At 56.6% G+C, this 21,845-nt stretch overlaps 2 protein-coding genes across 3 annotated transcripts in view; both read right to left on the reverse strand.

The window, feature by feature from the left end:
- The window catches only part of LOC102444914 (ovomucoid-like), a 46,362-nt gene that overhangs the window by 8,183 nt on the left and 16,334 nt on the right, over positions 1–21,845 (reverse strand). The window lies entirely within an intron of this gene.
- On the reverse strand, positions 9,348–21,219 carry LOC102460862 (ovomucoid-like). 2 transcript variants are annotated; one of them, XM_075900657.1, is made up of 4 exons: positions 21,045–21,219; positions 11,145–11,167; positions 9,793–9,908; positions 9,348–9,556 (listed from the first exon to the last, which is right to left on the reverse strand). In XM_075900657.1, exons 1-4 carry the CDS (start codon positions 21,100–21,102, stop codon positions 9,472–9,474), a joined length of 282 nt encoding a protein of 93 aa, XP_075756772.1. In that variant the 5' UTR covers positions 21,103–21,219; the 3' UTR covers positions 9,348–9,471. The 2 variants fall into 2 exon arrangements, with proteins under 2 accessions (XP_075756772.1, XP_075756771.1); XM_075900656.1 differs by lacking the exon at positions 21,045–21,219 and adding an exon at positions 12,450–12,625.

Below are 21,845 nucleotides of genomic sequence, written 5' to 3' on the forward strand. Positions count from 1 at the left end.
AATTCTCTGAGGCTAAATTAAAAGAGGTAAATAAACAGCCACTTTTCTTCCTGGGGAAACATGAGTGACAAGCAGCGCTCTTCGCCTGGCTGGGCCTGGATCTCTGCCGTCTGCCGGGGGGCTTTGGGGAACATCTTTCCTGCTCTCCACCCCGCCAGCACAGGTCAGTGGCACTGGGCTGTGCGAGATTCCCAGGCCGATTGGAGTGAATAATGCAAGTTGCACCAATTGGCTGGGGAGCCTGTAACCTTCTGTTTCTAAATCAGCCACTTTTCTGGAAAAACTTGCCAGCTGTCTACACTGGCTGCTTGAAATTCCGGAAAAGCACTGACGATCTCATGTAAAATCATCAGTGCTTTTCCGGAAAAACTATGCTGCTCCCGTTCGGGCAAAAGTCTTTTTCCGAAAGACTTTAGTGCGAAAGGGCCAGTGTAGACAGCACAGGACTGTTTTCTGCAAAAAAGCCCCGATTGTGAAAAAGGCGATCGGGGCTTTTTTGCGGAAAACCGTGTCTAGATTGGCCGTGGACGCTTTTCCGCAAAAAGTGCTTTTGAAGAAAAGCATCCTGCCAATCTAGATGCGCTTTTCCGAAAATGCTTTTAAGGGAAAACTTTTCTGTTAAAAGCATTTCTGGAAAATCATGCTGGTGTAGATGTAGCCCCCTTGCAGGGATTTAAGCCTATTGCTGCTTGTAATATCATGTTCCTCCTTGTAACACCCTTAAAGACCACAACAGTGCACTAGCTGGGAATTGAACCTACACCAACTGCTTTGGAGGCAGCAGTGTGCCACACTACCCCACACAGGAGGGCTGTATGGGCTGAGCAGAAGGACAGAGATAACCCTTTGCATGCTAACTCTGGCTAGCGAAAGAGCCACAGGTGATGCCCCAAGGGCTGGGTCACTAGTCCAGGCCAGGTGCAGGGAATGAACTCATCTGCCCCAGCACACCATAAGAGGGAGCAGAGCGGCACCCTCTATTGGAAGCAGGGGGGTGGATGGTTCTGTGATTGGGGGTGTGTGCCATGGGCATGCACCATGTTTGCTAGTGCTCTGCTCAGGGAGGCTCATAGGATCCTCTGGTGAAAATTCACCAAGCAGCAGGGAGGATTGGGGTGACTTCCTCTGATTGTGCTCAGCCCCCTCCTAGGGTGTTGCTAGATGGTTCATGGCAGAGAGAATGTTTCACCGGGAGGACACTTAACCACTGGGAGAATTGAATAGGGGTGGTGGTGGGTTATCCATTGGGGGAGTCTTTAAAACCAGATGACCTGGCTTTCTGAAAGCTTGGTGGGGGTTGAAGCAGGGATGAATTCAGAGAAATCCTGGGGTCTGGGCTATGCAGGAAGTCAGAGGAGAGACTCGTGATGGTTCCTTCTGGCCTTAAAAATGGACAAATCCTGGAATGGTGTGTGACGGCACGTTGGGGGTTCCCCGTCTCCTGCACCCCGAAATGGCACAAACAGACTGTACCAGCCAGTGGAATTGAGGGTGGTTTATTGCTCCTCCAGCACAGCGCAGCACAGATGTAATCTGGTTACAGGAACTGGGCTAGGAGGCCTCAGGCCCCCTTGAGATGGGGGAGACTGGGCCCCTAAAACTCCAGCTCCTCTCCCTAGACTGTCTCATCCATCCTCACAGACAGCCACCAACCAACTAACCCACTTCCAGCCCTGCCCCCCAGCCAGGGCCGCATTCACCTTCCTTTGTTCCTCTCCATGGGGGGTGTCTGGCCACTGGTTCAACCAGTTTGTCCTTACCTCTGCCTAGTGAGGTTTTCCCTGCTGGGTCTTGCTCCAGACAGCAGAGGTCACCACAGCCCAGCAAGTACCCCCACTACGTCACAGTTCTCCCCCCTCCGAGAGCGAACTGAGCAGGGTCACTCCGCTCGTGACCTGGGGAAGTTCGGGCCCCTCGCTACGGGACAGCGCGTCGGCGATGATGTTGGCGCTCCCCTTGACGTGGATCACTTCCATGTCATAGTCCTGCAGGAGCAGGCTCCACCGCAGCAGCTTGGCGTTCGTCCCTTTCATCTGGTGTAGCCAGGTCAGGGGGCAGTGGTCGGTGAACACCGTGAAACGCCGGCCAAACAGGTACGGCTGCAGCTTTTGCAGGGCCCACACCATGGCCAGGCATTCCCTCTCTACGGTCGCGTAGCTCCGCTCCCGGGGCAGCAGCTTCCTGCTCAGGTACACGATGGGGTGACGATCCCCTTTCTCGTCCGCCTGCATCAGCACCGCCCCCAGCCCAGTGTCCGAGGCGTCAGTGAACACGATAAAGGGCTTGTCGAAGTCTGGGTTTACCAGCACTGGGGCCTTGGCCAGGGCTCCCTTCAGTGCACAGAGAGCCCTCTGGCACTGCTCCGTCCAGACCACCCTGTCGGGCCTCCCCTTCCTGCACAGCTCTGTGATCGGGGCAGCGATGGAGCTGAAGTTGGGCACAAACCTCCGGTAGTACCCCGCCATCCCAATGAAAGCCTGGACCTGCTTCTTGGTCTGGGGCACAGGCCAGTCCCCGATGGCCTCCACTTTGGCCGGCTCTGGCTTCAAGCAGCCGCTCCCCACCTTATGGCCCAGGTAGGACACTTCGGCCATTCCAACCTTGCACTTCCCAGCCTTTACGGTCAGCCCAGCCTCCCTCAGCCGATCCAGTACCTGGCTGACCTGGGCCACGTGGTCCTCCCAGGACTGGCTGAAGACGCAGATGTCATCGATGTACGCTAGGGCACAGTTCTCCATTCCCCTCAGCAGCTGGTCCACCAGGCGCTGGAAGGTGGCCGGCGCCCCTTTGAGGCCAAAGGGTAGGACCAGGAACTCATAGAGCCCCAGTGGCGTGATGAAAGCCGATTTCAGTCTGGCCTCCTGGTCTAGCGGCACCTGCCAGTAGCACTTGGTTAGGTCCAGGGTGGTGAGATAGCGAGCTCCCCCCAGCTTGTCCAGGAGCTCATCGGGCCTTGGCATCGGGTAGGCGTCGGACACCGTGATGGCGTTGAGCTTCCGGTAGTCCACGCAGAACCGGATCGACCCGTCCTTCTTGGGAACCAGCACCACGGGAGAGGCCCAGGGGCTGGAGGACGGCTGGATCACCCCCAGGGCCAACATGTCCTGGACCTCTCTCTCCAGGTCCTGGGCTGTTTTCCCTGTGACCCTGAATGGGGAGCAGCGCACCGGGGGGTGAGTGCCCGTCTGCACCCGGTGGACAGCCAGGTTGGTGAGACCCGGCTTGTTGGAGAACAGCTGCTGGTGGGAGCGCAGCACCTCCCGGATCTCGGCCTGCTGGGCCGGGGTGAGCTGGTCCGAGAGGGAAATTGACTCCAGCGAAGAGTCCTCTCCGGTCCCAGGGAACAGGCCCACCAGGGGATCCTCCCCCTGCTCCTCCCAGGGCTTACACACGGCCAGCACCAAGTTCTCCCTGTCCCAGTACGGCTTCATCATGTTAACATGATATACCCGCTGGCCGCGCGTCCGGCCCGTCAGCTCCACCACGTAGTTCACCTCGTTCAGCTGCTTAACCACCTTGAAGGGGCCGTCCCAGGCGGCTTGCAGCTTGTTCTTCCGCACGGGGATCAGGACCATCACCTGGTCCCCGGTAGCGTAGGCGCGGGCCCGTGCATTGCGGTCGTACCAGACCTTCTGCTTCCTCTGGGCCCTGCTCAGGTTCTCTCTGGCCAGGCCCATGAGCTCGGCAAGTCTTTCCCGGAATGTCAGGACGTATTCCACGACCGGCTCACCCTCCGGGGAGACCTTCCCCTCCCACTCGTCTTTCAATAAGTCCAGGGGGCCCCTCACTCGCCTCCCATATAACAGCTCGAACGGCGAGAACCCCGTGGACTCCTGGGGCACTTCCCTGTACGCAAACAGCAGGTGGGGTAGGTACTTGTCCCAGTCCTGCGGGTGTTTGTGCATAAAGGTCCGTAGCATCTGCTTCAGAGTCCCATTGAACCTCTCCACCAACCCGTTGGTCTGGGGGTGATACGCCGAGGCCCAGGTGTGTTGCACCCCACTCTTCTCCCACAAGCACCGGAGCAGGGCCGACATGAAGTTGGATCCCTGGTCCGTGAGAACCTCCTGGGGAAACCCCACCCTGCTGAAAATGGTCAGCAGGGCATCTGCCACCGTGTCTGCCTCGATGGAGGGCAGGGCCACGGCCTCGGGGTAGCGGGTGGCGAAGTCCACCACCACCAGGATGTATTTCTTCCCTGTCTGGGTCGCTCTGTTGAAGGGCCCCACAATATCCATCGCCACCTTCTGGAAAGGCTCCTCTATGATGGGCAGGGGTCTCAATGCAGCTTTCTTCCTGTCTTGGGCCTTCCCCACTCGTTGGCAGGAGTCGCAGGACCGGCAGTACCGCTGGACAGCTGCAAACATCCCCGGCCAATAGAAGTTTTGGAGCAGCCTCAGCCGCGTGCGCCGGATCCCCTGGTGTCCCGAGAACGGGATGTCATGGGCCAGGTGTAGCAGCTTGCGGCGATACCTTTGGGGAACCACCAGCTGCCGCTGGAGCCCCCACTTGCCTACCGTCCCGGGGGAAAGCCATTCCCGGTACAGAAATCCCCTCTCCCACCGGAACTTCTCCTGGCAATCTCCTCCTAGGGGTTGAGCGGCACCCAGGTCAGCCCGGTCCCTCAGGGCCTGCAGGGAGGGATCCGCTCGCACCTCCGCCTGGAATTCAGCGGCTGGGGCTGGGACAGGGCCGTGGTTCCCCCCACTGCCTAGGTCCAACTCTAGGTCTGCTGGGACGGGGCCCTGGGCCCCCTGTTGGGGAACCTCCTCGAGTTCCGGGCCGCAAGCCCCTCGCTTGCTCTGGCTACGGGTGGTAACCAGCGTCCTGTGGGGTCCGTCTGGCCACTCCTCTAGGTCACTCCCCATTAGCACGTCGGTGGGCAAGTGCGGGTGCACCCCCACTTCCTTGGGGCCCTCCTTGGCCTCCCATTTCAGATGCACCCTGGCTACGGGTACCTTAAAGGGGGTGCCGCCTATGCCCCTCAGTGTCAGCTGAGTGTCGGGTAGCATACGGTCTGGGGCCACTATGTCGGGCCGGGCCAGCGTCACCTCCACCCCCGTGTCCCAGAAACCCGTCACCTTCCTGCCATCCACCTCCAGGGGTACGAGGCAGTCCTTCCGTAGGGGCCGCCCCGCCCCCACCCGGTGCACGGAGAAATCTGTCTCCCGAGGGTCAGACCTCCCAGGGGAGGTGCACTGAGCATCCTTCCCCCCTCCCCGAGCGGAGGTTTGCCGGCCAGCCCCTGCCACTGGGGCAGCCTGCCCTTCCTCCCGCCCCAGCCAGTTAACCCTGGAACGTCCCAGGTCATGGGACCTGTTCTTGCGCCTGGTGCATTGAGCCCTCTTGTGGCCCCGTTGCCCACAGCGATGGCAAGTTAGGTTCTGTGGGCCCATTCGGGTCGGCTCTGCCCAGGCCCTGGCTGGTTTTCTGGGGTATCGATGACTGGTCCTGGTCCCTGGGGCTCGCCTCGGAGGTGTCTCTCTCCGTTGCTCCGCCGAGAACCGGTCTCTGCGCGATTCTCTTTCTCTCCGGGACTCCCGTTCACCCCCGGACCGGCTCTCCATGAACTCATCCGCCAGTCTCCCAGCCTCCTGGGGGTTCTCTGGTCTCCGGTCCTTGAGCCACAGCCTCAGTTTGGGTGGGCACGCTTCATAGAACTGCTCCATCATGACCAGCTTGAGCAGCTCCTCTGCGGTCTGGGCTCCGACTCCCGAGACCCACTTGCGGCAGTATTGCGCCAGGCGGGAGGCCAGATCCACATAGGTCTCCCGTGGCCCTTTCTGTACCCCCCGGAACTTCTTCCTGTACAGCTCGGGGGTCAGCCCGAACTTGTGCAGCAGGGCCTCCTTGACTCGGTTGTAATCCCCTGGCTGTAGGTCCTCCAGCTGACTGAGCACTCCGGCCGCCTCCTGGTTCAGTGCGGGGATGAGCTCCTGCAGCCAGTCAGCTGGGGGGACCTGTTGCAGCCCACAGGCCCTCTCAAAGGAGCTGAGGAACCCGTCTATGTCGCCCATGTCCTTCAATTGGGCCACCGTGAGCCTCTCCAAGCACCTGGCATCCCCGGGACTCTGGGGCCCATCCACTCTTGGCGCAGCCGGGGCCCCGCAGGTTCTCCGCTCTGCCATGGCCAGCTCATGCTGTCGCTGCCTCTCTCGATCTTGGCGCTCCTTCTCTCGGTCCTCTACTTCCAATTCCTTCATCCGCAGCTGGATCTCCAGCCCCCGCAGCTCCGCTGGGCTGGCCCCTGCCCTAGATGGGCTACGGCTTGCAGGCCTCCCGGGAGACGCTGTCTCATCTCTCCGGTGGGTTCCAGCGCTCCTCCCCCTCTCTGAGCCTGACACACTCTCAGGTGGGGTCTGGCTGCTTCCCCTGGGGACAAGATCCTGGCCCCGTGGCTGGTCATTCTCTTCCAGCTGGGTAATCAGCTGGGCCTTGGTTGCTTTCCGCACAGGCAAGCCCCTCTCTCTGCACAGCCCCACCAGCTCTGCCTTCAAGAGTCGGGCGTAGGCCATCTGCCCGCTGGTCCCCTTGGTGCAGACTCACCAGTCTAGTGCTGCAGCGCCCCACGATTCCCAGGAACCGCTTCGCTCTGTCTCCAGCACGCCTGGCTCCAGGGCTCTTGCTTCTACTGCGCCTTGTCGCTCGCCGCTGGAGGCTTCATCCACGGGGTGCAGTGCATCCCACTTCTGACACCAGTGTGACGGCACGTTGGGGGTTCCCCGTCTCCTGCACCCCGAAATGGCACAAACAGACTGTACCAGCCAGTGGAATTGAGGGTGGTTTATTGCTCCTCCAGCACAGCGCAGCACAGATGTAATCTGGTTACAGGAACTGGGCTAGGAGGCCTCAGGCCCCCTTGAGATGGGGGAGACTGGGCCCCTAAAACTCCAGCTCCTCTCCCTAGGCTGTCTCATCCATCCTCACAGACAGCCACCAACCAACTAACCCACTTCCAGCCCTGCCCCCCAGCCAGGGCCGCATTCACCTTCCTTTGTTCCTCTCCATGGGGGGTGTCTGGCCACTGGTTCAACCAGTTTGTCCTTACCTCTGCCTAGTGAGGTTTTCCCTGCTGGGTCTTGCTCCAGACAGCAGGGGTCACCACAGCCCAGCAAGTACCCCCACTACGTCACATGGTGCAAGGTTGTAAAGGGCCTAATGACACCTCAGTCTGGGACAGTTGCTCAGATTTGCCCCCCCCCCCCACTCAATCTCCCCCACCTCAGCTGTGAAGACCAAGGCAAAGAATTCACTGAGTTTCCCCACAATGGCTTTATTGTCTTTGGGTGCTCCTTTAGCACCTTGATCAGCCAGTGCCCACGCTGGTTGTTTAACAGGCTTCCTGCTTCTGATGTAGTTTAAAAAATTAGCTTTTACTTTTTCAGATTTTTGCTAGTTGTTCAAATTCTTTTTTAGCTTTCACTGCTTTTTTAGTTTGTTGTTTGCTTCTCTTAGGTTAAGTCTACACTGGCATGATTTTCTGGAAATGCTTTTAACGGAAAAGTTTTCTGTTAAAAGCATTTTTGGAAAAGAGCGTCTAGATTGGCAGGATGCTTTTCTGCAAAAGCACTCTTTGCAGAACAGCATCCGTGGCCAATCTAGATGCGCTTTTCCATGAAAAAGACCCGATCGCCATTTTTGCAATGGGGCTTTTTTGCGGAAAAGAAATCTTAGCTGTCTACACTGGCCCTTTCGCGCAAATGTCTTTTGGAAAAAGACTTTTGCCCAAATGGGAGCAGCATAGTATTTCCGCAAAAAGCACTGATTTCTTACAGTAAGAAGTCAGTGCTTTTGTGGCAATTCAAGTGGCCAGTGTAGACAGCTGGCAAGTCTTTTTCCGGAAAAGCTGCTGATTTTCTGGAAAAACTGGCCAGTCTAGACACAGCCTTACTGTTTTCTTTTTAAATTAGGGGTACACATTCCAGCTGAGCCTCTTTATGGCTTTTGTATTGGAGCATAAGCTTTTGTGGGCAAAGATCCACTTCGTCAGACCTCTTAGCCCATGAAAGCTTATGCTCCAATCCATCTGTTAGTCTATAAGGTGCTAGAGGACTCCTTGTCGCATTTGCAGACCCAGACTAACACGGCTCCCCCTCTGATACTTTATAACTTTTATAACACTTTAAGCTATAGCGTCTTTACAAAGTTTCCACACAGCTTGCAGGGATTTCACTTTTGGCACTGTGCCTTTTAATCTCTGTTTCACTGACTTCCTCTTCCCTGCATAGTCCCCCTTCCTGCAATACAATATAAGCGCGTTGGGCTGCTGTAGTATGTTCCTCACCACGGGGATGTTAAATCTAATGATCTTATGGTCACTATTGCCAAGTGGCCCAGCTCTATATACCTCTTGGACCAGATCCTGCTCCACTTAGAACCAATTCAAGAATTCTCTCTCCTCTTGTGTGTTCTAAGACTAGTTGCTCCAGGAAACAGTCATTTAAGGTGTCGAGAAACTTTCTATCTGCACCTTGTCCTGAGGTGACAATCAATATGGGGATTATTGGTGAGAACTTTTTATTTTTAGTGTCTCTGCTCTGGAGTGTTGGGCTGCCAGGAATTTGCAGTAATTACCCCCCCGTGAGTTGATTTCCTGGAGAGAGCTCGGTAACTCTCTGCCGTGGAGTCAGAGCACAGTCCCTCGGTCACAGAGAGATGGGACACACTTACAGCAGGAACCTCCCGACCATCCCAGGCACTCGGAGCGTCTGGCCCATCTCCAGGCACTTCCCGTGACATCTCCCCGCTCCCAGACTCTCCCGTACCACTGGGAGGTGGCACCACTTCACAGCAGGGTCAGAGATGGGCCCAGCTCCCCCAGGGCAGCCCAGAGGTGTGCTGAGGACCAAACACATTTAGCAGGTTGCTGGGTTCTGGGAGGAATGTGGGGGAATTAGTCAGAGATACAGCCCACAGCCTGACTCCTCAGGGCCACACACAGCAGGGTGGGAGAAGGAGAAGCCCTTTATATTTCCCACCCTGACAGGTAGCCCTGTGCCCTGGTTTGGGTTCTTGATTCTATAACACCGCACCCCTGCTAGTTCTCCCAGCCTTTCCCTGGGGCGCTGCTCATGGTCTCATGATTTGATCCCTTGGTAGCACTCCAAATGGGAAGGACTCAGATATAGAGAATATATCTGGAGGCTGCTTTTGGGTTATTTTGTAGGAAGAGCCACGGCAGGAGGTGATACAGCGATGGCCAGTCAATGACGCCCTTAGTGTATGTGACCAGGCGTTGCATCGTGTGTTCCCCTTGACACCGGTCTGTAAGCTGGAGGGAATTTTTGTGATACCCTGCTGAGCGGAGTCTGTCCTTTGAGAGGGGGAAAAACCACCGAGGGCAGGAATGGCTCTGAGTTTCCTTTATTGCAGAGACAGGTGGGGAGTCAGCGATGCTGTCAGGAGCCCTGGGAATGGAGGCTGACACACAAATGTGGCTCCGTGCTCAGTTCTGCTAGTGGGAACTGGCAGCTACAGTTCTTCAACTTTGTGCCCAGTTCTGGGAGTCCGCTTGCATTTTCCGTAGTGCTGAAAGCAAAGACTCCCACGCTGTTCACTAGGGGGAGAGACAGAGACACAGAACTTAGTGCTGCAACCCCTGGCCAGTCGGAGCAAGCTTCTGTCACGGCCCCATTACATCAAATGAGCAGAGCCCTTTGGCTGGCAGGAACAATTCTTCAGACGCTTGCCCCAGGCTCTAGGAGGTACAGAGCAAGGGGAGCTGGCAGGGGCTTGGCTTCCATCACAGTTGCATGTTAGTTGTGTAAATGGGCTGTTTATTCTGTTACTCACTAGGCTGCAAGGCAAAAGGTGCATTTGTTGAGGTATGTTTTGTCATCACTGCCACAGATGGGATTGAAGTGATCGCTGCACACTATTGGTCGTGTGCTGTACTCCGTGCAGAAACCCTGCGGAGAACAACGGTATTACTCTTAGTGTTACTGTCTGCACTGCAGTAGAGCCCTAGCCCCGCCCTCCACTCCATCACAGGGCTGAGCACGCAGGGGAAGAGAAAGATCCTGCCCCGAGGAGTTCGCATGATCTCATACTATCCTTGTCCCTGCTGATCTTCCAACTGACTTCCCAGTTCCCTACTTGCTGCCAGGAGGATCTGAGCCTCTAGTCTGGGGAATAGTGATAGAAATGTAGCCGTGTTAGTCTGGGGTAGTTGAAGGAAAATGCAGGACAATGTAGCACTTTAAAGACTAACAAGATGGTTTATTAGATGATGAGCTTTCGTGGGCCAGACCCACTTCCTCAGATCAAATAGTGGAAGAAAGTAGTCACAACCATATATACCAAAGGATACAATTAAAAAAATGAACAAATATGAAAAGGACAAATCACTTTGCAGAACAGAAGGGGGATGCGGGGGGGGGGGGGGAGGAAGGAAGGTAAGTGTCTGTGAATTGATGATATTAAAGGTAGGGAGAGTGGGATGTTTGTGAGTTAATGGTATTACAGGTGATAATTGGGGAAACTGTCTTGGTAATGGGTGAGATAGTTCAAATTCTTGTTAAGTCCTTGTTGGCAAGTGTCGAATTTTAACATGAATGACAGTTCAGAGGATTCCCTTTCAGAGTTTGTGATAAGAGCCGACTCGTTCGTTTGACGGGAAGGGGGCACGCAGAGGGTAGAAATCACACGCTGTGTGCGCGAGGGGCCATGTCCGCTAACAGGTGATGCTCAGACAAAAAACCATCGCACATTTGTGGGACTCCTCCGTTCTGTCTCAGAGTCCCCCCTGCTCGTCCTACCATCCCATCCTCGAGTGCCCTCTGCAACAGCGCATGGAATCCCCTCCTCACACCACGTGGTTTGTGTCTACTCACTGCCATGTAGACATGTGCATTCATCCTGAGCCGTGGTACCCGAGAGGGTCCCAGAGCCCAAACCTCTCGCACTGATCTTTAGCCCTGTACACAAGACCCGCTAGCCAGAGTCAGGTGACCCACTGGTCTTTCCTTGCAGTGTTGCTGTTCCCAGCCGTGCTCAGTGCCTCAGATTCAGTCTCTGCTCAGTCGGGCACCAGGCAGACTCTGCTCCTGCTTTGACTCATGAGTTCTCGCCTGTTTCTAAGCCAGAGACCGTGCACGGGCAGCTTCACACAGGAGACAGTTAACGAACAGGGGGGATCGACTTACCAAATGATGGTGGCCATCAGCATCTGGAACAAAACCCAGACAGACCGGAATCAGTGAAGGGAACGTTGGCGGGAAAGTCAGTGAAAAGCGTTCACCCCTGTGTAGGACACGGCATGCAGCTCCCTAACCGGCCCAGGAAGTCCTGGGAGGAAGTGTCTTGCCCACAACACTCCTGCTAGCGGCCAGAATTACCCAGGGGACTGGCTCCGACCTGTCTCCTTCATTTCAGTGTCTTCTGAATTAAGCCTTTGCAAAAATGACATCAGCAATCACTCAAGTGTAATGAGACATTTCACCCCAAACATCTGTCTCTGTTCCTTAACAAACCTCTGCCCAGTGTCCCCAGGGGAGAATTTTCTGCATGAAGCGGCTGTGGGTCAGAAGGTCTCCAGCAGTGGAATTAAAAGAGCAGTAACTGTCTGGGAAGGATCTAAACCCTCCTGCTTCTACCTTGGCACCACTGCAGAGCCTGTCATGCCAATTAAGGATCATGGACTTGAATTACTTCGGCACATGGAGCAACACCTAAGGACAGGAGCTAAGAAGAAACTTTTCCTGGGCGAGAACCGTAGCTTAGAAGAAATTGAGCAGCCAAGGGGATCACAGGGACATTGGATTTGTAGGAGCTGGGAACCTTCTGAGCTGTCTCAGTTACTGGCAGTCAGGGATCTCCCAGGCAGAGAGAACCCCCGGAACAGCCCTTCAGAGCCATGGGATCGGGTCCGGGCAGTCAGAGCTCATGGAACCAGCCTGCTGCTCCATCTCAGGACAGTGCAGGGACATCTCAGGCTCTGTCTGCCCTACAGCGTTTTTCTGAAAAAGCTCCAGTTACGTCCACGCTGCAATCGTGTTTTCTGAAATTAAATCGAAAGGAGCCTTTTCCCAAAAGAGGCTTTCGCAAACCGGCCCGTGTGGACGGGGAAGGGGGAGTTCTTTCGAAAGAAGAGGAAAGAGGGAAAAGCACAGGGGCCCTGGTGGCCCTTCCATCCATAGCAGTGACAGTGTACATGGGAGACACTGTCCATTCCGCGTGGATGCTCTCTTTCGAAACAGCACATCGCTTTTTCAATGTGCTGCTGTGTATGGACAGAAGTTTCCTGTGGAAGACGTTTCTTTGGAAGATCTCTTCCGAAAAACGGTTCTTCCGAAAGAAGCCTGCAGTCTAGACGCAGCCTCGGAAATAAACCGGCTGCTCCTGGACTCAGCCACGGTGAATGTGGGGGTGGGAACCCCCATACAGATCCAAGTGAGTCCGACCCCGTCCCTCCAGGGGCAGAGGTATCAGAGCAGGGCTCAGTGACTCACCCGAGAAGGAGCAGTAAAGGGCCAGAGCGAAGAGCAGAACGGCCCCTGTGATCGTCATGGCGAGGCGGCTGTCTGGTCTGCACTGGGCTCTCGGTGCTCTGCTCCCTCCGTAAACCCCCAGACGGAGCCCAGCGATATATAGGGTGCCGGAGAACCCGCCCGCTTTATGACTTCATCTGAAATAGTCGCTCACAGCTCCTAGGATCTCAGCCTTGCTGACAGCCTGCAATTGCCCTTATCTGCACAGGGCAGGCGGGAGGACTTGCCGGACACGCCCTTGGTGCGGTGACTATCGGGGCAGTGCTGTCGGCTGGGTCCCCCATGGGGCACATGCCGCCCAAGCCTGGGAATTCCTGTTTGTCGTGACTGCGAGTGCGCTACGTACGGCTCAGGCTGCAGGGTACAGGCACCGCCCAGCAAAGCCCCTGAACAATTGCAGTGGTACCAGCCTCGTTTGGCCGGATCCCACCGCAGGGCCCGGCAGCGGGGGCAGGGCTGGCCATGAGTCACTGGGATGTTGTCTGGACCTTGCCCGTATTGTGCCTGGGGCCGGTGCCTGGCTCAGTCTGCAGGCGCTTGGGAGCAGCTGAAACTCATTCCAATGGCCTGTGACCCCGACAAGCTGTTTCCAATGTCTGGAGGTTCCAGGACTTCAGATCCTGCCTTTCCCCAGGTGTGCGCCCTGCGGCAGCTGCAGGGATGGGGGAGCAGGTCTTGACATGGCACCTGGAGAGCCCCATGCTCAGGGGAGATTCTCTGTGCCCACCTGCCCCACTTTCAAAGCATCGTTGCGATGGCCCCGCCTCATTAAACCACCAGGACTCAGCTGAGGCGCTGACCCGGCAGCTCCCGGTGGCTCCTGGGAGCTGTGCCCAGTTCCCTGCTCAGCCCGACGTGAGATCCAGCCCTTCTCTCCAGCCAGCCTGCTCTCGGGAGGTGCCCTTGGCTTTGGGTCTCACCTCCTGACAGCCCAGCCACTCAGCCCTGCACTGGGCGCTCGGGGGGCAGATTTGAGCCCAGCCTGGGTGATGCTGGACACGTTTGGGAAGGTCCGAGAGCTACAGGGGGTCCAGCCAATAGTGCAGCACAGGCCCCTGGGAAGAGACGGGCAGAGCGTGCAGCTCCTGGGCCTCCGGGCAGTGGGAGGCGATGGGAGGAACAAGGGCTTGCTGGTGCTGAGGGGAGGGCACCCCACCTGGATCCACGTGGGCACAAGGGCTCCCATGGCAGGCGAAGGACAAGCCATGCACAGCTCTGCCCTCACAAGCAGGCAAAGCCCCACCTGTGTCTGGGATGGAAGCTGCAACGGGTCCTCGGTGGGCCCAGAGCCTAGTGGTTAGTGTCCGCTCGGTGGTAGGGCTGAGCCCTCGGGGGAACAGCAGCAGCATTTGGCCTCGCGGAGCTCCCCCCTGAGCTTTGTGCAGCCTCTCTGGCAGGAGCCCGCAGGGCAGCTCTGCTCTCCAGCCCGGCCTCACCGGCCCTGAGCCGCATGGGCCCCTTTCCAACCTCCTATCTGGCTGGGGCACCCTCAGCAGGGCCAGAGGGGCTGGCCCAAGTAGATAGTCCTGCAACCCCGCCCATCTCCGGGTGCAGGTTGTGCCCCCCTGGCCGTGTGCCATCCCCACCCGCCCTGGCTTTTCCCCCGGCCACGGCCTCTTGCTGCAGCTTTGCCCATGACTTGGCCCATGGCTAGCACTCGGAGAGGGAGCCAGACGCTGGGAACGTGCCCGGTGGTCGCACATGCAGGTCGCTAGCTCGGGGCCTGGCAGAGACCCTGGAGAGCAGAGCCCCTTCTAGGAGAGCGGGAAACCCACCGAGGCGTTGGATTCCGCTGAGTTTCCTTTATTGCGCAGGCAGGGGGATGGGCAGTGAGGGTGCCGGGGCCAGGCCGTGGAGGCGGGACGGGAACGGGCTCCGTGCGGGGCTCTGCTCGTGGGAGCGAACAGCACACGGGGCTCAGCTCCTGTCCGCGCTGGGCGCCGAGGATTCAGCATTCTCCATTGTGCGCAAAGCAAAGGCTGCCGGGCTTCTCACTGCAGAGAGACACCGAGTGCAGGGCTCTCGCCTTCTGGGCAAGGAGGCACCTGCGCAAACCTCACTGGGCTCAGGTACTAGAGCCCGTTGGCCGGCAGGGACAATTAGTCACCCAGGGTCTGTCTACACTAAAGCGCTAATTCGAACTAACTTAATTTGAATTAGTTAATTCGAACTAAGCTAATTCGAACTAGTGCATCTGGACCTAAAAAGTAGTTCAAATGAGCGTTTTGCTAATTCGAATTAGCATGTCCACATTGAGTGGACCCTGAACTGAAGTTAAGGCTGGCCGGAACAGGTGTCTCAGGCTAGCCGAGGGCTGTGCTTAAAGGGACCCGACCCCCACCCCAGAGAGACAGTTCTCAGGGTTCCCCGCTCGCTTGTCTAACTCGATGAGGGACAGCCTGGCTCAGCACATCACAGCACTCGGCCATCAGCCCGGCTGCACTTGCTGCAGGCTGCCATCCGGAGGGGGGGTCAATCGGGGGGCTGCCGGAGAGCTTCCACCCCGAGGAGCCCGCAGAGCCAGCCCAGTCCTCCCCATCGGGGGCTCGTGCCCCATTCCTCCCTCACCTCCTTCCACTTACCCCTCCCTAACCCCCCTTCCTGATGTACAAAATAAAGGACACGTGTTCAAAAATATAAACTCTCTTTATTTAACAAAACTGGGGGCGGGGGACTGGGGAGACTGGGAAAAGAAGGTGGGAGAGGGGAAGAGAGAGGGTGGGAGAGGGGAAGGGGAAACCTGGGAGGAGGGAGCTTGAGGGGGGAAGCCAGGGGAAGAAGGAGGAGGGAAAGTATCAAACTATGGTACGCCATATCTTCAGTACTGTGTACAGATGTGATCTCTTCAACCCAGAAAAGATGTTTTGGCCTTGGAAAGGGTTCCAAAAAGGGCAACTAAAATGATCAGGGATTTGGAACAAGTCATATATGAAGAGAGGCTAAAGAGACTGGGACTTTTCAGCTTAGAAAAGAGGAGACTAAGGGGGTATATGATACAGGTCCATAAAATCATGAGTGGTGTGGAGAGGGTGCATAAAGAAAAGTTCTTCATTAGTTCCCATAATATAAGGACTAGAGGACACCAAATGAAATGAATGGGTAGCAGGTTTTAAACTAATAACAGAAAGTTCTTCTTCACAAAGCACATAGTCAACCTGTGGAACTCCTTGCCACAGGAGGCTGTGAAGGCTAGAACTATAACAGAGTTTAAAGAGAAGTGAGATCAAGTCATAGAGGTTGGGTCCATGGAGTGCTATTAGCCAGGGGGTAGAAATGGTGTCCCTGGCCTCTATTTGTGGAAGGCTGGAGATGGATGGCATGAGACAAATGGCTTGGTCATTGTCTTTGGTCCATCCCCTCCAGGGTACTTAGTGTTGGCCGCTGTCGGCAGACAGGCTACTGGGCTAGATGGACCTTTAGTCTGACCCAGTACGGCCGTTCTTATGTTCTTATGTTCTAAGCTCAGGGCTCAGGGTCAGGGGTCTCACTGGACCACCTTGATTTTCATGCAAACCTGCTCCTGGGTTCACATGTGGCCTTTGGTGGCCAGGCTGGCAGCTCTCCTGCCCTAGACGGCCACTTTCCTGTGCCTAGTGTGGAGATCATGGACGTTGGAGGCCTCCCCCCAAACCTGGATGAGGTCCACGGTCTCTGCACTAGACCAGGCAGGCGCCTGCCTCTTACGGCCCCAGGCAGGCTCCTGGGAGCCGCCAGCCTAGTCCTGGGAAGAGGCGGAGGGCTGGGTGGCAGCGGGTGGCTGGCTCGTGCCGTGCCAGGTGCAGGGTCTGGTGGCTGGGTGCTGGCAGGCTTGCACCTGGCACGGGCACTGTAGCCAGACCGTGGCCCTTTAAGGGCTCCGGGGCCGGGAGGGGGGCAGAAGAGTTTCCCTGGTGGTGCCCAGAGTGGCCACCAGGGCAAGCTGGGGAGGGCTAGCCTCCCACTAGTTCGAATTAAGTGGCTACACAGCCCTTAATTGGAACTACTTAATTCGAACTAGGCATTAGTCCTCGTAGAATGAGGTTTCCCTAGTTCGACTTAAGTTCAAACCAGCGGTTCGCCTGTGTAGCTCCTATGAAAGTTAATTCGAACTAACGGCTGTTAGTTCGAATTAACTTTGTAGTGTAGACAGACCCCCAGGCACTAGGAAGTACTGCCAGGCCCCCAGCCAGCACCTGGACTGGTACCTCCGGACTGTCTGTCTGTTGCGCCCTCAGCCAGGGCTTGGGCTGGTCCCTCAGGACTGTGTGTTTGCTCTCCCCCTGTCCCCAAACCCGGGCCTAGACCAGTCCCCTCAGTCTCTTTGCTGCCCCCCCGCCCCAAACCTGGTTAGGGAGCAGCGGGGCAGCCACCACCAGCCTCCCCAGGACTCAGGCATCAGCAGAAGGGAGGGGTGTGGGGTGGGTCCCAGTGGTCTCACGGTTAAGGCATGAGCCTCTGCAGCCTGGTACCTCAGGACTCTGCCTCCCCACCCTGAGCATGGCCTGGGACCGGATCATTGTTGGCTTGGCCTGACCATAAGCCAGAGCCCGGGATAGCTGACTCCCTAAGAGAGACTGAGCTGGGTGCAGCGAGACACAGTTGCTGCCCTCTGACCCAGTGGGAAAAGTTCCTCTCCCAGGGCCTGGTGGGCTACAGGGACACATGCACAGAAGCAATCTCCCGACCATCCCAGGCACTCGAAGCATCTGTCCCATCTCCAGGCACTTGGCTGTGACGTCTCCCCGCTCCAGACTCTCCCGTATCACGGGGACGTGGCACCACTTCACAGCAGGGTCAGAGGTGGCCCAGCTCCCCCAGGGCAGCCCAGAGGTTTGCTGAGGACCAAACACGTTTGGCAGGTTGCTGAGTTTGGGGAGGAATGTGGGGGGCAACTTACTGGGCAGAGCGGCAGCCCACAGCCTGAATCCACAGGGCCCCCCACGTATCAGGGAGGGAGAAGGAGAAGCCCTTTACATTCCCCACCCTGACAGGTAGACCTGAGACAAGCTTTGGCTTGTTGATTCTATAACACCACAACCCTGCTAGTTCTCCCAGCCTTTCCCTGGGGCGCTGCTCATGGTCTCAGGATGAGGTCCACTGATAACAAGTCTAAATGGGAAGGAGTCGGACACAGGGAATGTGTCTGGGGGCTCAGTTTGGGTTATTTTGTAGGAGAAGCCATGGCAGGAGGTGATACAGTGGTGGCCAGTCAATGACGCCCTTAGTGTATGTGACCAGGCGTTGCATCGTGTGTTCCCCTCGATGCCGGTCTGTAAGCTGGAGGGAATTTTTGTGATACCCTGCTGAGCGGAGTCTGTCCTTTGAGAGGGGGAAAAACCACCGAGGGCAGGAATGGCTCTGAGTTTCCTTTATTGCAGAGACAGGTGGGGAGTCAGCGATGCTGTCAGGAGCCCTGGGAATGGAGGCTGAGAGGAGAATGTGGATCCACTAGTGGGAACTAGCAGCTCTAGTTCCTCAACTTAGTGCCCAGTTCTGTCACGTGTCTGGCATTTTCCTTCGTGGAGAAAGCAAAGACTCCCAAGCTTCATGCTAAGGGAAAAGACAGAGACACAGAACTTAGTGCTGCAACCCTTCTGGCCAATCAGAGCAAGCTTCTGCCACGGCCCCATTACATCAAATGAGCAGAGCCCTTTGGCTGGCAGCAACAATTCTTCAGACACTTGCCCCAGGCTCTAGGAGATACAGACTGATGGGTGCAGGAAAGGGCTTGAGTGACATCACAATTGTATTTTAGTTTGTATAAAAGGGGCCGTTTATCCTGTTACTTACAAGACTGCAGCACAAAACTCGCATTTGTTGCTGTACGTGTTGCCATCAGTGCCACAAACGGGGTCGAGTATCCGTGGGCAGCCTCCGGGCGGCTCCGTGTACTCATTGCAGTAACCCTGCAGAGATCATTAGAATTGCTCTACGCGTTATTGTCTGCATTGTTGGCTATCCCCTTGTGACGTAGTGGGGGGTACCTTGCTGGTTGCTATGCTGGGCAGTGGGCGGTGGGTGACCCCCACTGGCTGCTGTCTGCAGCACGGCCCAGCAGGACAGAGGATGAGTCACTAGGCAAGGGTCTCTCAACCTGTCCGACCAGCTACCCCCGCAGGGAGAGAAACAAAGGAAGGTGGAATGCAGCCCCTGGCTGGGGGCAGGGCTGGAAGAGAGTTAGTTTCTGTCTGGGAGCATGGAGGAGACAGCCTGAGGCATCCTAGGCCTGCCCCGGAACCAGATTACTGTGCTGTATCCTGGAGAAGCAATAAACTCCCTCTGTTCTACTGGCTGGCGGAGTCTGTCCGTGCCATTATGGGGATGCAGAAGACGGGAAAACCCCAACGCGCCGTCACACCCCCACTCTCTCCCCCCCACAGGGTGGGGCATTCTCTGAACACAGGGAAGGGACAGTCTCTATGCCTGAGAGTTCGCGGTATGTAACCCTGTCCCCAGTCTCTGCTGGTCTTTGGACTCTGAGCAACAGCACTGGTGAGTAGCTGTGAGGAATGGTGGGATTTTTTTTTAAAAGTAGCAGTATAAGGATTGGGGATAGCAAGTGATGGAGAGGAGGAGAATAGAGAGGGCGGGGCTTCATGGAAGGGGCGGGGATTCAAGGAAGGGGAGGGCGGTAGATCTTGGCTTGGTCTGTCATTTAAAAAGTGATCGTGGGTGTAAAAAGGTTGGAGACCACTGCTCTACGCGTTATTGTCTGCATTGTTGGCTATCCCCCTCCCCCATCCCCCCGACGGGGCTGGGCATTCTCTGAACACAGGGGAAGGGACAGTCTCTATCCCTGAGAGTTCGCGGTATGTCACCCTGTCCCCCATCTCTGCTGGTCTTTGGACTCACTGCCCAGATCCCCTCTCGCTGCCAAGAGGAGCTGAGCCCGTCTCCCTGGTGCAAGAGACACTGCAGTCCCCAGGCTCCTGGGTCTTGTGCTACAGGGCGAAAGATCGACGTAAGATGTTTGAGCTCAGGGACCCTCTCAGGGTGAACACACGTGTTCAACCCGAGCTGTGGTACCCGAGAGGGTCCCAGAGCCCAAACATCTCGCACCGATCTTTAGCCCTGTAGCGCACGACCCATGACCTGAGTCAGCGGAGACACTGGTGTTCTGTTGCAGTGTCGCTGTTCCCAGAGGTGCTCAGTGCCTGAGATTCAGTCTCTGCTCAGTCGGACTCTGCTCCTGCTTTGACTCATGAGTTCTCGCCTGTTTCTACGCCAGAGACTGTGCCTGGGATGCTTCACACCAGAGACAGTTAACGAACAGGGGGGATCAACTTACCTCACCAGGGTTGTCAGCAGCATCTGGAACAAAACCCAGACAGACCGGAATCAGTGAAGGGAACGCTGGCGGGAAAGTCAGTGAAAAGCGTTCACCCCTGTGTAGGACACGGCATGCAGCTCCCTAACCGGCCCAGGAAGTCCTGGGAGGAAGCGTCTTGCCCACAACACTCCTGCTAGCGGCCAGAATTACCCAGGGGACTATCTCCGACCTGTCTCCTTCATTTCAGTGTCTTCTGAATTAAGCCTTTGCAAAAATGACATCAGCAATCCCTCAAGTGTAATGAGACATTTCACCCCAAACATCTGTCTCTGTTCCTTAACAAACCTCTGCCCAGTGTCCCCAGGGGAGAATTTTCTGCATGAAGCGGCTGTGGGTCAGAAGGTCTCCAGCAGTGGAATTAAAAGAGCAGTAACTGTCTGGGAAGGATCTAAACCCTCCTGCTTCTACCTTGGCACCACTGCAGAGCCTGTCATGCCAATTAAGGATCATGGACTTGAATTACTTCGGCACATGGAGCAACACCTAAGGACAGGAGCTAAGAAGAAACTTTTCCTGGGCGAGAACCGTAGCTGAGAAGAAATTGAGCAGCCAAGGGGATCACAGGGACATTGGATTTGTAGGGGCTGGGAACCTTCTGAGCTGCCTCAGTTACTGGCAGTCAGGGATCTCCCAGCCAGAGGGAACCCCCGGAACAGCCCTTCAGAGCCGTGGGATCAGGTCCGGGCAGTCAGAGCTCATGGAACCAGCCTGCTGCTCCATGTCAGGATGGTGCAGGGACATCTCAGGCTCTGTCTACCCTACAGCGTTTTTCTGAAAAAGCTCCAGTTACGTCCACGCTGCAATCGTGTTTTCTGAAATTAAATCGAAAGGAGCCTTTTCCCAAAAGAGGCTTTCGCAAACCGGCCCGTGTGGACGGGGAAGGGGGAGTTCTTTCGAAAGAAGAGGAAAGAGGGAAAAGCACAGGGGCACTGGTGGCCCTTCCGTCCAGAGCAATGACAGCGTACACGGGAGACAGTGTCCATTCTACGTGGATGCTCTCTTTCGAAACAGCACATCGCTTTTTCAATGTGCTGCTGTGTATTGACAGACGTTTCTTTGGAAGATCTCTTCCGAAAAACGGTTCTGCCGAAAGAAGCCTGCAGTCTAGACGCAGCCTCGGAAATAAACCGGCTGCTCCTGGAATCAGCCACGGTGGATGTGGGGGTGGGAACCCCCATACAGATCCACGTGAGTCCGACCCTGTCCCTCCAGGGGCAGAGGTATCAGAACAGGGTTCACTGACTCACCCGAGTAGGAGCAGCAAAGGGCCAGAGTGAAGAGCAGAACGGCCCCTGAGATCTTCATGGCGAGGCGGCTGTCTGGTCTGCACTGGGCTCTCGGTGCTCTGCTCCCTCCGTAAACCCCCCAGACGGAGCCCCGTGATATATAGGGTGCGGAGAACCCGCCTGCTTTATGACATCATCCGAAATAGTCGCTCACAGCTCCTAGGATCTCAGCCTTGCTGACAGCCTGCAATTGCCCTTATCTGCGCAGGGCAGGCGGGAGGACGTGCCAGACACGCCCTTGGTGTGGTGAATACTGGGGCAGTGCTGTCGGCTGGGTCCCCCATGGGGCACATGCCGTCCAAGCCTGAGAATTCCTGTTTGTCGTGACTGCGAGTGCGCTACGTACGGCTCAGGCTGCAGGGTACAGGCACCGCCCAGCAAAGCCCCTGAACAATTGCAGTGGTACCAGCCTCGTTTGGCCGGATCCCGCCGCAGGGCCCGGCAGCGGGGGCAGGGCTGGCCATGAGTCACTGGGATGTTGTCCGGACCTTGCCCGTATTGTGCCTGGGGCCGGTGCCTGGCTCAGTCTGCAGGCGCTTGAGAGCAGCTGAAACTCATTCCAATGGCCTGTGACCCAGACAAGCCTCTTACAATGTCTGGAGGCATCAGGACTTCAGATCCTGCCTTTCCCCAGCTGTGCGCCCTGCGGCAGCTGCAGGGATGGGGGAGCAGGTCTTGACATGGCACCTGGAGAGCCCCATGCTCAGGGGAGATTCTCTGTGCCCACCTGCCCCACTTTGAAAGCATCGTTGCGATGGCCCC

Source organism: Pelodiscus sinensis, chromosome 17, assembly GCF_049634645.1.
Source record: "Pelodiscus sinensis isolate JC-2024 chromosome 17, ASM4963464v1, whole genome shotgun sequence".
In the NCBI taxonomy this organism is placed as follows: domain Eukaryota; kingdom Metazoa; phylum Chordata; order Testudines; family Trionychidae; genus Pelodiscus; species Pelodiscus sinensis.